The sequence below is a fragment of the Xiphophorus maculatus genome, chromosome 14 (assembly GCF_002775205.1).
Source record: "Xiphophorus maculatus strain JP 163 A chromosome 14, X_maculatus-5.0-male, whole genome shotgun sequence".
Lineage (NCBI taxonomy): Eukaryota > Metazoa > Chordata > Actinopteri > Cyprinodontiformes > Poeciliidae > Xiphophorus > Xiphophorus maculatus.
The window spans coordinates 17,422,857-17,437,086 of NC_036456.1; the positions used below are offsets into that span (position 1 = coordinate 17,422,857).

Sequence of the window (14,230 nt, forward strand, 5' to 3'; positions counted from 1 at the left end):
ATTATTTTCCAGACTAAATAACATCATAAAATTTTAACGTGCACATGAGAGCAAATTTGATTCCCAGTAGGAAATGAGAAGGCAAATTAATCCAAATGCTTACACACTGAAGAACTGTTTTTGACAAAAGTAGCTTTAGAAACCAGAGCTTAATCTTAGCATTTACAGTTTTATTGAGTCCAAAAATACTTTATTAATTAAAAGGGAAATTAAATGCTGTTGTGACTCATATTATCCAAGATTTATATACCTCTCTGGAAAAAATAAAGACACCGCTGCACTGAATCCCATTGAAAACCTCATAGATATTCTACCAAACATTGATTTCTGAACTCTTCCTGAGTTAAAGCATTACTATTGTTGAATAAGAACTTGTTTTCTTTGCATTATTTGAGGTCCGAAAGCACTGCATCTTTTCGATATTTTCACCATTTTTCATTTTCTACAAATAAATTCCCAATTTGGTAACACTTTTTTTTGCATGGGTGTGCATAAGACTGACATGACACTGTCATAAACATGATGTAACACCTGTCATGAACATGAAGGAGATGCTTATGACTGTTGTCAAGAAGTATTATTCGGTAAATAATGACACTTTTGATGGAAAGTTGACACTTTTAATTGGCTTTTATTGTAATTTTTATTGCAACTTTGCATAAAAAAGTCATTATTTACCAAATAATGCTAAGTTGATACTTTTAATGCACTTTTAATTCACATTTACATTCATGAAGACTTCTTTGTATTTATGACAGTGTCATGTCAGTCTTATGCATATCATTTCAAATAAGGTGTTGCCCTAAATTTTTGCTTGTTGTCAGTAGTTCATAGAATAAAAGAACAATGTTCACTTTACTCAAACATATACCTATAAAACGTAAAATCAGAGAAACGGACTATTTTAAGTGCTCTCTTAATTTTTTCCAGAGCTGTAGTTCTAGAACTACCACATCATGTTTGTTAAGTTTTGATAAGTAAGACCCTTCAAGCTTTTGCCAAATAGTTTGTGAGAACCTGGATTAAACCTGATGCTTGATATGAACTTTGGTTAGCTTGTCAAAACAACATTAAACCATACTTGTAGTATGTTCGAAAAATAGCATCATGACTTGCTATTCTGGTTTTACACAGTGATGCAGAGCACCTCTTGGCCTGATCAGATTATATTAACTCAGATACGATACATCATTTTGAGTATCAAGTGGGTGCAGATCTGTAATAAACCATCATGAATGCCGTAGAGTGAAATAAAATATCCCTAACAGGCACATGATGCATGGGTTTCACTGCAGCCTACCCCCAAAAGAACTATGGATATTTTGAGATGTTGCCATGTACCACGCAGCCAGAACAGAGTGTCACTCTGTCTCGCTGCTGTTTGACCTTCGTAGGGCACTGCCTCCGTAACGAATGAACTGCTGGCGTGAAAGATGAATTTCTCTGGCATCTAACAGGTGGGCGTTGTCTTGCTTTTGTGCTTTTATAGGCCTCTGTTGGTAGTGGGTTGTGAAAAGAAACACCCAGACAGCAATGTCCCATTTACATTGCATTTACGCTGGTGAAACTGTTCGGAGGACATTGAATGAAATTTAGTGGGAAACAAGGAAGATAGCGCAGAGAGTCACTGTGATAGGACACAATAACCAGAGAAAGAATATTGAGCGGAGTGAACTTAAGCCTTTTTAGGTTGTATTTTCTTAAAGGTGGAATTGAATCACGTCTTTGGCATTAATTTTGTCCAGTACTTCACTCAGAAAATCAAAAAAAATTAAAAGAAAGAAGTGCTGCAACGCCATTTCAAAAGTATTGTGAATCCTTTTAATGATTAATAGTGTGTGAGTGCAGCAAAGTGGCCTGAAATGCTTCACTCTCCGTTATCATAAATTCAGTGAAGTGTCTTTAATTGTATTCCAGTTGATTATGAGTTTAATTAACATTCAAAACGTTCTCTTTATTTAAATAAAAAAGTGCACATGCAGCTTTCTTTCCATTACAGCACTTCCCTGCTGAATTAGATATAAATATCCTCCCTGTCCTTGCATTGACTCAACAGATGGAACAATATCTTTATTTTTTAGATATCACAGTGTATGTGCCCTGAGTTTGTTTTCTTAAAATACCCACTGTCGTTGGTTCTCACACAGATATCAAGCAAAATATGTGTCAGAATATTAATTACAACTTACATTTACTTACATTTTAATGGGCATTTAGATTAGCTGTGTGTATGCTGGAGCTTTTAGGTTTTACACACCTGATACTGATAAAACAGAAATCCTGAGCCCTGACTGGGTGGAACCACGAAATAAAAAGACAAGCTTCAGTTTGTACTGCTCCTGATAACTATGTTAACAAAAACTTTATCAGAACAATTCTAGTCTTCCTACTGCGGGGTTCAGACTCAAACTCTAGAAACTGGGCCCAATAACAGACAGTTGAATAACACTGAGCACAGGATTAGGTGTGCCTGCTACTGCCATCTTGTGGACAACATTAAATAAAACATTTGGGAATTAAAATTAGGAATAAATCAGATTAGAGATTAAATTATTGTATATATTTTAAAATATAAATGTAGTAGTTTTTCTCCACCATACTTTTTACTTTCACTTGAGTAACTTTACTGTGAAATATCGCAACTCTTCCGAGTTATGATATGCTTCAACCAAAATACCCCAGACACAGCCATCTTGTTTATACGTAAGCTTTATACACAAGCTTTGTTGTTATTATGAAAAGTGTATATTCTGCTTAATATTTATTTTGTAGTTATGTTATTTATATAAGTTTTATCATTTCAGTCTATAATACCAGAAGCTGCTCCAGACTTTAGCTTTTATGATTTGCTTGAGTTACTCAGTACTTGAGTTGCCTTCTTAAGACATACGTCACTTGAGTAATCTCTTGAACGTCTACTTTTTACTTTTACTTGAATAAAAATATGTGGAAGTAGTGCTACTTTTACTTAAGTACAATTAGTAGGTAGGGGATACTACATTTCATAACCAAATTTTAGAAAACAATCTTAACGTTCTGTGTGTGAGATATACAGAGCAAGAATGGCCAGTGCAAATAAGCAGATATTATAACAATATTTAGCTTAGAATTGTGTCTAACAGAGCAAACTACAAATAACGTAGTTGCCTTTCTTTTCTATAATTTAGTTTGAAAGTAAAGCTTTAACGGTACTATTAAATGAGGTGCTGCTCCTTTAAGAACTGTGCCTAACGGTGACCTGGTTGCTAAGGACAACACAAACATTCTACATGAAAACTTCATAGTTTTAACTTCTTACACCTGATTTTTGGCGTTGTTTTGCTAATTTTACACCCCAAACGTTTTCAAAAATGCCACCGGCAGGTAGAAAAGCCTCTGGTAAGAAAAGTTCCCCTATTCAACCTTTTAACAAGAACTGGGAGGCTGATCTCATCAAAGCGCAGTTCGAGGTTTGTCATTTCGCCTACTCCTCTTTGTGTTCTTGATACTTGTACGTCACCATCACCGTGTTTAGATAGTTCTATGCCACCATCTTTGAGGTGGCATAGAGCCCATATGTCAATAAATTCCACATCAACTGTCGAATATATTGAGGCTTACGTTTAAGCTTTTACTTTGAAAGGTGACCGACAACCGGAAGTTTGTCCGGTTGTGATTAATTAATTAATTCGTTATAAATCTCCTTAATATTACACTCCATTCCAGTACATGGCGGTAATGCACATCTAAACGCTGCTTCCCAACCGCCATAAAAAAGAAGTTGCCGTAGACAGTCAGAAAATTTAGTACAGCTAAACTTACTGTAGCCAGTCGAAATGGTAGTTTTTATCTTGTTGCTTTTTATCAATTTAAAAACGTTTTGAGTTTCTTTCCTACTTATTACGCTTTAAGTAATACATTTTATGTATTATGACGGAAACATTCCTGTTTCAGGCCTTAAATCACGTGATAGCCTAATTAGCAGCAATGGCGGTTCTTAAATTAAACGATTTACCCCGGTGTCATGACCTCTACAGGATACTTGGCTTGCCTGTGTGTCTCTCGTGGTTGGAGATGGTCCAGAAGAAGAGGAAGAACTAATCAAGTCTCTGGTTTTGAGTTTCGAACGTCCACAGCGCAAACTTTTCTCCCTCATATCGTGGGACAGCACAGTTGAAAAGGTATCTGTTGTTCTTCTTATTTATTTGACCTGAAAAAAAAAGTGAAAGCCATGATATGTTTGAGCTCTGCGCTGTTTATGAAATCATTTCTCAGAAAAATGTTAGGCATATTTGGTTAACCTGAAATTTCAGCACGGACCTGAAATACACTTTATGGAGGTTTCCCCCAGAAAACCTGCTCGCTCGGTGGTTGGGTGCTAGGCAGTCGTTCATGCGGCCCCTCATGTTTTTGATTTAAAAAATGTTTAAAGTAGACAGGAAATTTTAAAATATCCATCCGTCCATCCATCCATTTTCTTACATCCTTGTCCCTAGTGGGGTCGGGAGGTGCTGGTTCCTATATCCAGCTGAGGTTCCGGGCGAGAGGCGGGGTCACCCTGGACAGGTCACCAGTCTGTCGCAGAGTTTGATAATATTACTTGATAATTATGTGTTACTGAAAAAACTGTAACACATAATTTTTTGTGTTACTATAAAATCTTAAAAATGCGAACATTTTAAAAAGACTTAAATAAATAAGCAGTGCTTAGCCTGGTGGGGGCACAAGTAAAGCCTGGTGGCCCGCCAGGCTTATAATACACTGGGGAAACCCTGTTATAGTATTTGACGCTGAAAAGTTTAATTTTTTCTCTCATCTGACCAAAGCAAAAACCCTACAAATTTAAGTTTGTGAGTAATTTTTTTAAAATTATGGTGTCTCTTCCAAACAAGTAGATGGCATCTACTGCATTGTTGCTGCTTCTGATTGATCTTTCTCCTCACAGATCAATAAGCTGGGGAATCCCAAAGCAAAAAAGCCAGATAATCTTCCCTTGTTTTATGAGGTAGGTTTGGGATGTTGGACACTTTAGTTTAATAGTTGCACAATATATTGAATCACCGTCATCTGATGTGAAACATTATGATCGTAAAGAACTGCTTGGTTGTGTTATTTGGCAGATATTTGGGCTGGTGGACAGAGGTTTAATTCTTGCATGTTGCAGACCAAGATGTCTAAAGTCATTAAGTGTTGATAATAATAATTATCGACACTCCAATAATAATAATAATAATCCAATAATAATTGCATTATTATTGGATGGTTTCCAAATATTGTGCAGCCTTCATATTTTCTTAGATCCATTGCATCTTAGTTTTCTTTTCTAAAAATATTTGTGTATTTGCGTGCTTGTGTACGTTAATTAGTGTACTGAGCCTGCTAAATTGTTGCTGGATGCCGGAGAGGAAATTCCCATCGATCTGGTGGCAAAATTAGTGAAATTCCAGCTGCTGGAGGTTAAAGCCTGTGATCAAAAGAGACGGGAAGTTGAACAGGTAAATGTTTTGCTATAAATCTCATTCTGTGTGTGGTAATTCTTTAGTTTGTTCTGTGCAGTGGGATTTAACTGCACAGAATTACTTTAGAGCTCACGTTGTCTACCAATGGTTAGTTTTAATGTTTTTTGTCAATTTCAGCTGAAAAGTGAAGAACAAAAAGGAAAGACTCCACCTCAGTCTGATGGCAAGGGCAAACAAAAGGACAAAAAAGAGAAAAAGGGAAAGGGTCAGGCCGCTGGTTCAGACCTCTCCAAGGACAAGAAAACTAAGCTCAAACGCAGGGGAGATGCTGAGACGCCCATATATATAGGTAAAGAAAAGTCCTGTCAGGAAATCTAGCCATTTATCTAGATGTGAGTTTATTTCTTATTTCATTTTTTTCTGTAGCATATTATTCTAGTGATTACAATGTGTCTAGATCAGGGGTGGGCAATCCTGGTCCTCGAGGGCCGGTGTCCTGCAACTCTTAGATGTCTCCCTGATCCAACACACTTGAATCCAACAGCTGAATCACCTCCTAAGTGCAGTCAAGTTCTCCAGAGTCCTGCTAATGACCTCATTATTTGACTCAGGTGTGTTGAAGTAGAGACACATCTAAAATTTGCAGGAGACCGGCCCTCGAGGCCTGGAGTTGCCCACCCCTGGTCTAGATACACTTAAAAAGTCTGAAATTTGACTTCAGCAGAGAGAAATAACAGGGTATGAAAATATATTTGTAATTCCTGGCTTTATTACCTATACCATTGTCTAAATATTATAATATTATCATCCTCCTTTTGTCTGTCCTGCTATGTCCTTCATAGGTTGCTCCTACCTCATTTCCTGCCTTCCTTATGTCCCTTCTTTCTTCATTTCTTGTTTTTATCCTTTCTTTCACATTTAACTGGCTCTCTGATTTTAATTCTCTGCACTAACAAAGTGAGTTAAGGGTCATTATTAAATTTGCAGATGACTCTGTAATTGTTGTTAGGTTCTTGCAAGACAAGGAGGTGGGTCACAGTCCGGTTCATCCAGTGGTACGATAATATTTGCTTGCAGTTAAATGTTTCAGAAACTAAAGAGACGCTGATTGATTTTCAAAGAAGTCGACTCAACCAACAATTGAACTGATGAATGGTGCAGTGGTAGAGATGGTCAGCCAGTATAGATACAGGGGCAACATTTTTGGTGAAAGATAGCAGGTGAGCTCTTTGAGAAAACCTTTCCAGCTCTTAAGAACAAGAGCCACTAAGAGGGCAACATTGACCCTTAAAGACCAAAAATTTACAGATGCCCAAAGAGGTCTTTTATTCCTTTAGCTCTTGAGTTTTTATTTGATTCGAGATGAATTGTGCTGGTTGGAGTCCTGATGTAATTTTATAAATGTAAGTTTTTTTGTTTTATTCTTTTTTTGTGTGTGTCTTGTGTAGATTTTGTAGACTTTGCTACAAATTGCCCTTCAGGGAAAATAAAGTATTTCAGTTCAATTGTGTCTGTCCATCCTATGGATATTCTTTCTTGCTCTGAATCCTTCCTTCCTTTTTTCCTTGGATTAGATTAGTTCCTGTGTTGTTGCTCTCTTACATCCTTTCTTTCTTTTTAACTCCCTACCTTTGTTCCATCTGTGTGTCCTTCCTTCGTTACTTCAAGGTTAGGATCCTTACTTGTCTCTTACTGTTTTTTCCTCAGATGATGAGCCAAAGGATGGTCCCCAACACTATATTCTGATAGTCGGCTTCTACCAGCCAAACCTGATAGCAGTGCTTAATACCATCGGTGTTCATGTTGCGAATGTCATCAAGTTGTGCTCCAAGCACAAAGAAGTCTCTCCAGAACCAGTAGAGCTGGACGTTCAGGAGGAAGTAGAGCAGAGTTTTCCAGTTGTGCCTGCAGGTTGAAAGTCTCCTACAGACCAGAAATATGAATCTATTATAACATGTTCTGATATTCACCAAATGTTTCTGTTTTCTCTGGTGTTCAGAGGTTCCAGAAAGTACCAGAAAGCTCAACCTGTTCTGGACTCACCTGAAGTCGGTTTTAGACAGCGGCCCACCAGACTCTAAGCTCCATGATGTGATTCAGCTGAACTACATCGTCCCAGATCTCACACTCCCGTTCGAAATACCGGACCCTCACTCTCTGGTGAGCAGAGTCTGAACATTTTTGTTGTTATTATGGCTTTTACGCATTTAAGACTTTTTTTTCCCTCCCTGTAAATGTTTACAGCTGCTTACTGTTGCATGTCGGTCTTTTGCGTTCAGCTGGAGCTGGGAAGCCGAGTGTTTGACAATGTTGCCAGACTCATCTATGACTGTCTGCAGTGGCGCCGGCAGCATCAGCACTACAGAGACAATGTCCGGCTCATCCGTATACCCACAGCTGTAAAGGAGGATGTACATACTGAAGAGGTGAAACTAAAAGCTAGCATACAAAACTGTCTTTTTCAGAATATTCTGATCGATTTCTATTTATCAGTGGATCAAAAGAGCGAAACTTGATTTGATGTTCCAAATGTAAAATGATCCCTGGCACACATGAAAAGAGGTTTGATCTCAACCACAATCTACCCTAACCACAATCTGATTGAAAGATGTATATCTAACTGCTTAGTATTTGTATTGTCTTATGCATTATTGCTATTATTATCAATCTTGCCTTTCAGATATTATTAACAGTTAAATATTTTTTTGTGTGAACCTACATACCTTGACGTTGCTGTAGAACAGTGGTTCTTAACCTGGGTTCGATTGAACCCCAGGGGTTTGATGAGTCGGTCTCAGGGGTTCGGCGGAGCCTCTGCCGCGGAGGTAAAGACACACTTGTGTAAAGTAGTGATGACACGCCCCGCTTGGCCATCACTTACTGCAGAGGATCATGTTACATTGCTCGGCCAATCAGGGCTGCGGGGAATTTAGTGCACGCAGTATCAGCGGCTGTCGTAGTTGTACGTCGCGTGGTTTCTTTCTTAATATTTTAATCCATACTAAATATGTTGAGCAAAAAAAGAAGAAAATGAACAGACTTTGCTCTGAAGATGCACTTGCCAAGGTGAAGCCACGCCTCTCCCAAAAACAATGGTCTCCCAAAAACAAACAGCAGGAGTCACACTGATTTGCAGGTATGTAATTTGTGCAAAACTTTATTCTGGCCCCCAAAAAGTATTCAGTGGATTCAAAATGACAAAAAACAAATTAAATTTAAAATAAAAAAAATTAAGTTATTTAAAAAAAATGTATTCTTTGAAAAAATCCAAATTTATTTTTAATTGGTAAAATAGTAAAAAAATATTTTTGGGGGCTGAAATTCTTTTATGGGGCCAAAATATGTTTGGGGGGCCAGAATAAAATAATACCGTAACTTGCTGTGAGTTCATGGTTTTGTTCTTTGAGCAAAGTGACGTTCGTGCATTGCTCATTTTGTGCACCAGCAAAAAAACATATACATACTGTACCTATGTCTTGAATTTTGAAAAAATATATATTTTATTTATCACTAAAGAAGGGTTCGGTGAATGCACATATGAAACTGATGGGTTCGGTATCTCAAAAGAGGTTAAGAACCACTGCTGTAGAACCTGAATTTTCCTACTGTGGGACAATGAAGGATATTTCTGTTCTAAACCTATGGCTGAAACTTGCATATAACTTAAACGTGTGTTCTCACAAATGCGTTCAGTCACAATCCTCAGCTTGTTTTTGTTTTTATAATTGACTAACCTACCTTTATATTGACATATACTATTAATTTAGGATTTAAGTTAAAAACAACACATTTATCTGCTTTCATGTAGCTTGAGTCTGATTTAATCCAAACATTGATGAAACATAAGATTAGAGCCACTAAAATGCTGCTAGCAGAGGATGGTTTCGATCCATCGACCTCTGGGTTATGGGCCCAGCACGCTTCCGCTGCGCCACTCTGCTCTGTGCTGCATATGCAGAACTGTACATTATTTACGGATGCAGGAGATCCTGCTGAGTTCTGCAGATAATTTTTTATTGATCTGCTTTAGTAGCAAAGCCACAGAGCAATCTGCTTCTGCATTCATGGGCTGTTGGCAGTACACCACCGCGGATGGTGAATGACATAATTGCCTCTTGTTAAATTTAGATCAAAGATCCTCCTACACTATCTGCTGAATCGAGCTAGTCTGTTTTCTGTTTCTAGTTAATTAAAGCTTCACCTTGTGTGTTTCCAGTTACGTCGTGAGTCCGTTGCTCCGCTGATGTCTCGCTCTAAAAAGAAGCTAACCAAAGCATCTACCTCACCACCTTCAGGTTTAACCTCTCTATTCCTAACTTATCTGTCCACTGTTCATTCATATCCTTGCTTACTTTTTTGACATACCCTGCTGGTAAGGTCTTCTTTTTCTAAAATCTGTCTCCTCTGTGTACAGAAAGCAAGGCGCCTCCAACTGTACCTGTGAACGTGGACATGCGTTACTATAACAACCTGTTGGACATGGTTCCCCCTGAAGCCTGTTCTGTACCCCTGATTTTGCACTCTATGCTGGAACAGGTATGTGTGCAATGTCTCCCTACATTTTTAGGTTAAATGTTAATTTTTTTTTTAATATGAAAGATTTTCCGGTTTCCTCTTTATTTATTGTGGCATAAACAGTTTTTCTTGCACATACATTTCTGTTCAGGTGGTGGTTTCCTCAGAGGTGCCTGTGCTCCCTTTGTTTCACATTTCTGAGGAAGAGGACAAACCTGCCACCGGTCCCTGGTTAGATTGTGATCTGGTTAGTTATATGCTCCAAAGCTTCCTGCCTCTGCTGAACACAGAAGAAGAGAAACATCATTTGTTAGATGAGGTCCTCACTACCGTGGAAAAGGAAAAGGACAAGGAGGTATGGCGACAGCAAATACACACATCAGTGTGTTGAAATCTCCACTTAGATGGAGCTACATTATCTGCAGCATTGGTGGTTCAGTGGTAGAATTCTCGCCTGCCACGCGGGAGGCCCGGGTTCGATTCCCGGCCAATGCAGCAAATGCTTTTTAAATTGTGGTCTTCAGAGCAGGCGTCTCATATTTCAGTGGGCAGGACCGACTAAGAGCAGCCAATGTTGTTCCGCTTTTTGTATGCTGCTTTTAAAGCCGCTGAAGCATCATACACGGAGTACACCCACTCTGACGTCAGCATTGGGGAGGATCATACGCTTCTATGAGAATACTCGGCTGCTTTCTTTCCTTTGTTTTTTATCTTGAAGCGTGAAGCCACTTCAAACCTTGCCTAAACATACATTTTCTTTCTTTTTATTAAGTGTTCTCACAAATCAGTCAAAACTGACTGCACCATTTAAAAAGAAGAAACATTAGGCAAATTAGCAGTTTAAAGAAGTGAAAAACGAAAGGAGAGAAATTTCTGGGTTGAGTTGTGATCAACTGCAGAGCTGATTCCAGAACAACAGAGATTTGAGAATAGGGAGCTCATCAGATACTAAAGTTAGTGAACATGCTTTGAATAGTATTTAGACTGTTTTTAGCACTAACCTTTTAGCTAAAATGCTGTCCATAACTTGTGAGCAATCCCCAGCATATTCACTAACACAGCCGTAAGACATTCAGTTTGTAAAGTTTAGTTTTTATATCTAAATTAACTAAAACGTTAATGTTAGTTTAAGTGCTACTATTACCATATAGGCTATCACTAGCGTGTAAACAAATTTTGACTCACTCTCTTGAGTGTGCTAGAGTTTACTAAAATGCTGTCAATACCACGTGGGCTATCACTAGCATGCTGACTAATGTTGTCCTACACTGTTTACTAAGCAAACTTTAGTTTATAAGCTAAAATGTACTGGTTAGTTAAAAAACTCTTAGTAGCATTTGGGCAATCACCATCAAGCTAATATTGACTTACTCTATCAAGTATAAGTTCAGCTTTTATATCAAAATTAGTTAAAATTTTAATTCTAGCTAAAATGCTAACATTAGCATGGCTATCACTAGCATTTTGACATCAAGCAACATATTACATCTATTGTGAAAACAAGCATAAAAGCTAAAATTAGCTAAAATACTAAGATTAACTAAAATATGGTCAGTAGCACATGGGCAATCACTAGCATGTTTGATAACAGTAACTTACCCCATTCAGTGTAGTAAGCTTTGCTTTCATATCAAAATTAGCTAAAATACTAATGTTAGCTTAAATGCTACCGTTGTTATGTGGGCTATTATGAGGAAGTTGACTAACATGGACTTACTCCTCTTCAGTAATCAAACAGTGTATGTGGTAAAAGTAGCTTGATTTTAGGGTTAGCTTATTACTTTCCTATCGACTAACATTTACTTACTCTATTCAGAATGCTAAAGTGTGCTAAAATGCTGCGAGTAGCATGTGGGCTATCACTTGCATGTTGAATAACGTTGTCCTACTCCATCAAGTATGCAAACATTATTCTGTAAGCTAAAATTGGCTAAAATGCCCATGTTAACTAAAAAGCTCTTTGTAGCATTTGGACAATCACCAGTAAGCTAATAATGACTGACTGTAGGGTTAGCCAAAATCCTGTCAGTAGGATGAGATATTACTTTCCTATTGACTAACATTGACTCACTCTACTCAGTATACTAAGCTTAGCTTTTACAAGCTTATACAAGCTCAGTTTGTATAATAATTAGCTAAAATGTTAACATTAGCACAGCAATGTTAGCATAGCTATGTTAACACTGCATTGCAGCAATAGTCAATATACTACCAGTGTCAATTTGCTAATGATAGCATATCATCATGTATGTTACCACAACATTGTTGCATGTTATGCTAACATAACATGCAATGTTATGCTGACATTTTTGTCAGCATAACAATGTTAGTGATGTTATGCTAACATTGCTAATGATATGCTTAGTATTAGTATATTTACATCTAATATTAAACATTTTTACTGTTCTGCAAGTTAATGTCAGCTGGTTACTGGGGATATCTGCTCTGATTGCCAGCTTGCAGTTGGTTGCCTAAAAGATATCATAGACTCTTAGTTGCCAACTTTAGTTATAAACAGCAACATCTGAATAGGAGTGATGGTGACACTCCTTTAGTTTGCATACCATTACTTATTTCACGAAATGACAATCATTCTATTTCCAAACAACCTTTTAAAAATGGTGCTTTTTAAATGGTTCTCTCTTCCTTGTACAGAGAGAAAAATTTGACCGGCAGTGCTTATTTTAGCAGTTTTGAAACCGTAATCCCTTAAAGCCTTGTTATACTGTGAAACCAGTAACTGTATGATGCTTTCCAGTAGGTTTATGATTTATTTATTTATTTTATTTAAGGGTTTATGATGGATGCCCCCTCTGTCAATTCAAGGTCTTTTCCATAATCTTAAACCACACACCAACCGATTCCACTCATCAATTCTTTGTCAAATAAAGTGTAAACGTTAGAGAAGAACTAAGTGCACAATCCCTACCCCCAAAAACAAAACAAGATGCTTAAAATACATGAAACTCTTAAATTTAAAGAGAGTGTTCTTGTATGTTCTTCTGCGATACACTGCATGAACACAGTGCTTTCTGAGATCTCTACTTTCTGCTGTCTTCTACGTTAGAGACTGATGAAGAATTATGGGACAGAGCATGCTCAGAGGCCTGGTGACCCTGTGCTTCTCAGATACCACGACGAGAGGGGAATAAGATTACAGAACATCACCGTGAGGGTTTATTCTCAAACTGTTCATTTTTATGTTTGAAGTGTTTGTACACCTGATTATACATGCAAGATTTTCTCTTTAGTCAGTTATCAGCTCCTTACTCACCACTAAAATTTGTGCTAATATAAATAATTCACTCTACAACTTAGAGCGACAAGCTAGCTGTGTGTTCATCTACATGTGTGTGACCCATGCAGGGGTCTAAGGGTTTTAATCCGGCTGAGATAGAAACATCCATTTTGAAGACTAGTCCAGTCTCGGAGCTCATTCAGTCCGTCGCTGAACAGAGAAATGGTGACACCTGCTGGAGGGGAATGAAACAACAGCTGCAGCACTACTGCACAGATGGTCAGAACGGAGCTCACCAAACCTGTTGCCAATTTATTATATCTGTTCCCTGTTTTCTCTACATGTCTCACAGTTTCTTAACGTAATAATCTCCTATAGAGGACATGCCCTGGCCCGAGGTGGAGCGGCTGTTTGATCAGAGCGTGTTTGAGGCTATGCCACTGACCACAGTGGATCAGCTGGGTGTTTTACTGAATGATGATGAAACACAGCAGACACAAACCGTTATCCCCTGGGGAAATCCTTTGTTATATGCTAAACAGAAGCTTCAAACCCCGCGGACTATAGGTATGTAAGCATGTTAAATCGGTCAGAGACGCCAGATTTCACCTACGTACCTCATACTGTCACTTCTCTATAGAGCCAACATTTCTCACTGAAGACCCTGGAAACTCAGAGGTATTGTTTACACATTATTTATGCTGCCACATCAATTTTTAATGTTTTATTTGAAAGAAAATATTAATTTAAAGATTGGCATTGATTTACTTGCCAGTATTTTTCTTTCTCTAGCACCTGAATGGGGAAATTGGCAGCCGGCTGGATTTATGTGAAATCCAGCACTGGAGACAAAGATGTCTGTTTGACTGGTACTATACAGAACATCACAGTGCCACTGTTTTTCCACAGGTGGGTTTTGTTTATGACTCTTTAATTACAGCAATGTAGAACATCTCTGTTTCTGCTTCACTGATTTCATGAAAATCAGTGAAGCAGAAACCGAGAATCAGGTAATCATTGAGATTGTTTAAAAACCTGC

The 14,230-nt window shown here is 37.9% G+C and overlaps 1 protein-coding gene and 1 non-coding gene across 2 annotated transcripts in view; both read left to right on the forward strand.

The window, feature by feature from the left end:
• The first annotated feature begins 3,292 nt into the window (after positions 1–3,292).
• spag17 (sperm associated antigen 17) overlaps positions 3,293–14,230 on the forward strand; it is a 29,895-nt gene continuing 18,957 nt past the window's right edge. The window contains exons 1-16 of the mRNA XM_023345771.1: positions 3,293–3,449; positions 4,017–4,160; positions 4,925–4,984; positions 5,346–5,474; positions 5,616–5,787; positions 7,146–7,349; positions 7,438–7,598; positions 7,718–7,864; positions 9,655–9,733; positions 9,853–9,974; positions 10,105–10,308; positions 13,021–13,122; positions 13,320–13,470; positions 13,570–13,758; positions 13,832–13,869; positions 13,984–14,100. Of these exons, the coding sequence (XP_023201539.1) occupies positions 3,351–3,449; positions 4,017–4,160; positions 4,925–4,984; positions 5,346–5,474; positions 5,616–5,787; positions 7,146–7,349; positions 7,438–7,598; positions 7,718–7,864; positions 9,655–9,733; positions 9,853–9,974; positions 10,105–10,308; positions 13,021–13,122; positions 13,320–13,470; positions 13,570–13,758; positions 13,832–13,869; positions 13,984–14,100 (2,118 nt within the window). The 5' untranslated portion in view covers positions 3,293–3,350. The remainder of the gene's footprint in view (positions 3,450–4,016; positions 4,161–4,924; positions 4,985–5,345; positions 5,475–5,615; positions 5,788–7,145; positions 7,350–7,437; positions 7,599–7,717; positions 7,865–9,654; positions 9,734–9,852; positions 9,975–10,104; positions 10,309–13,020; positions 13,123–13,319; positions 13,471–13,569; positions 13,759–13,831; positions 13,870–13,983; positions 14,101–14,230) is intronic.
• trnag-gcc lies at positions 10,378–10,448 on the forward strand. The gene has a single exon. It is a non-coding gene; the product is annotated as a tRNA-Gly (tRNA).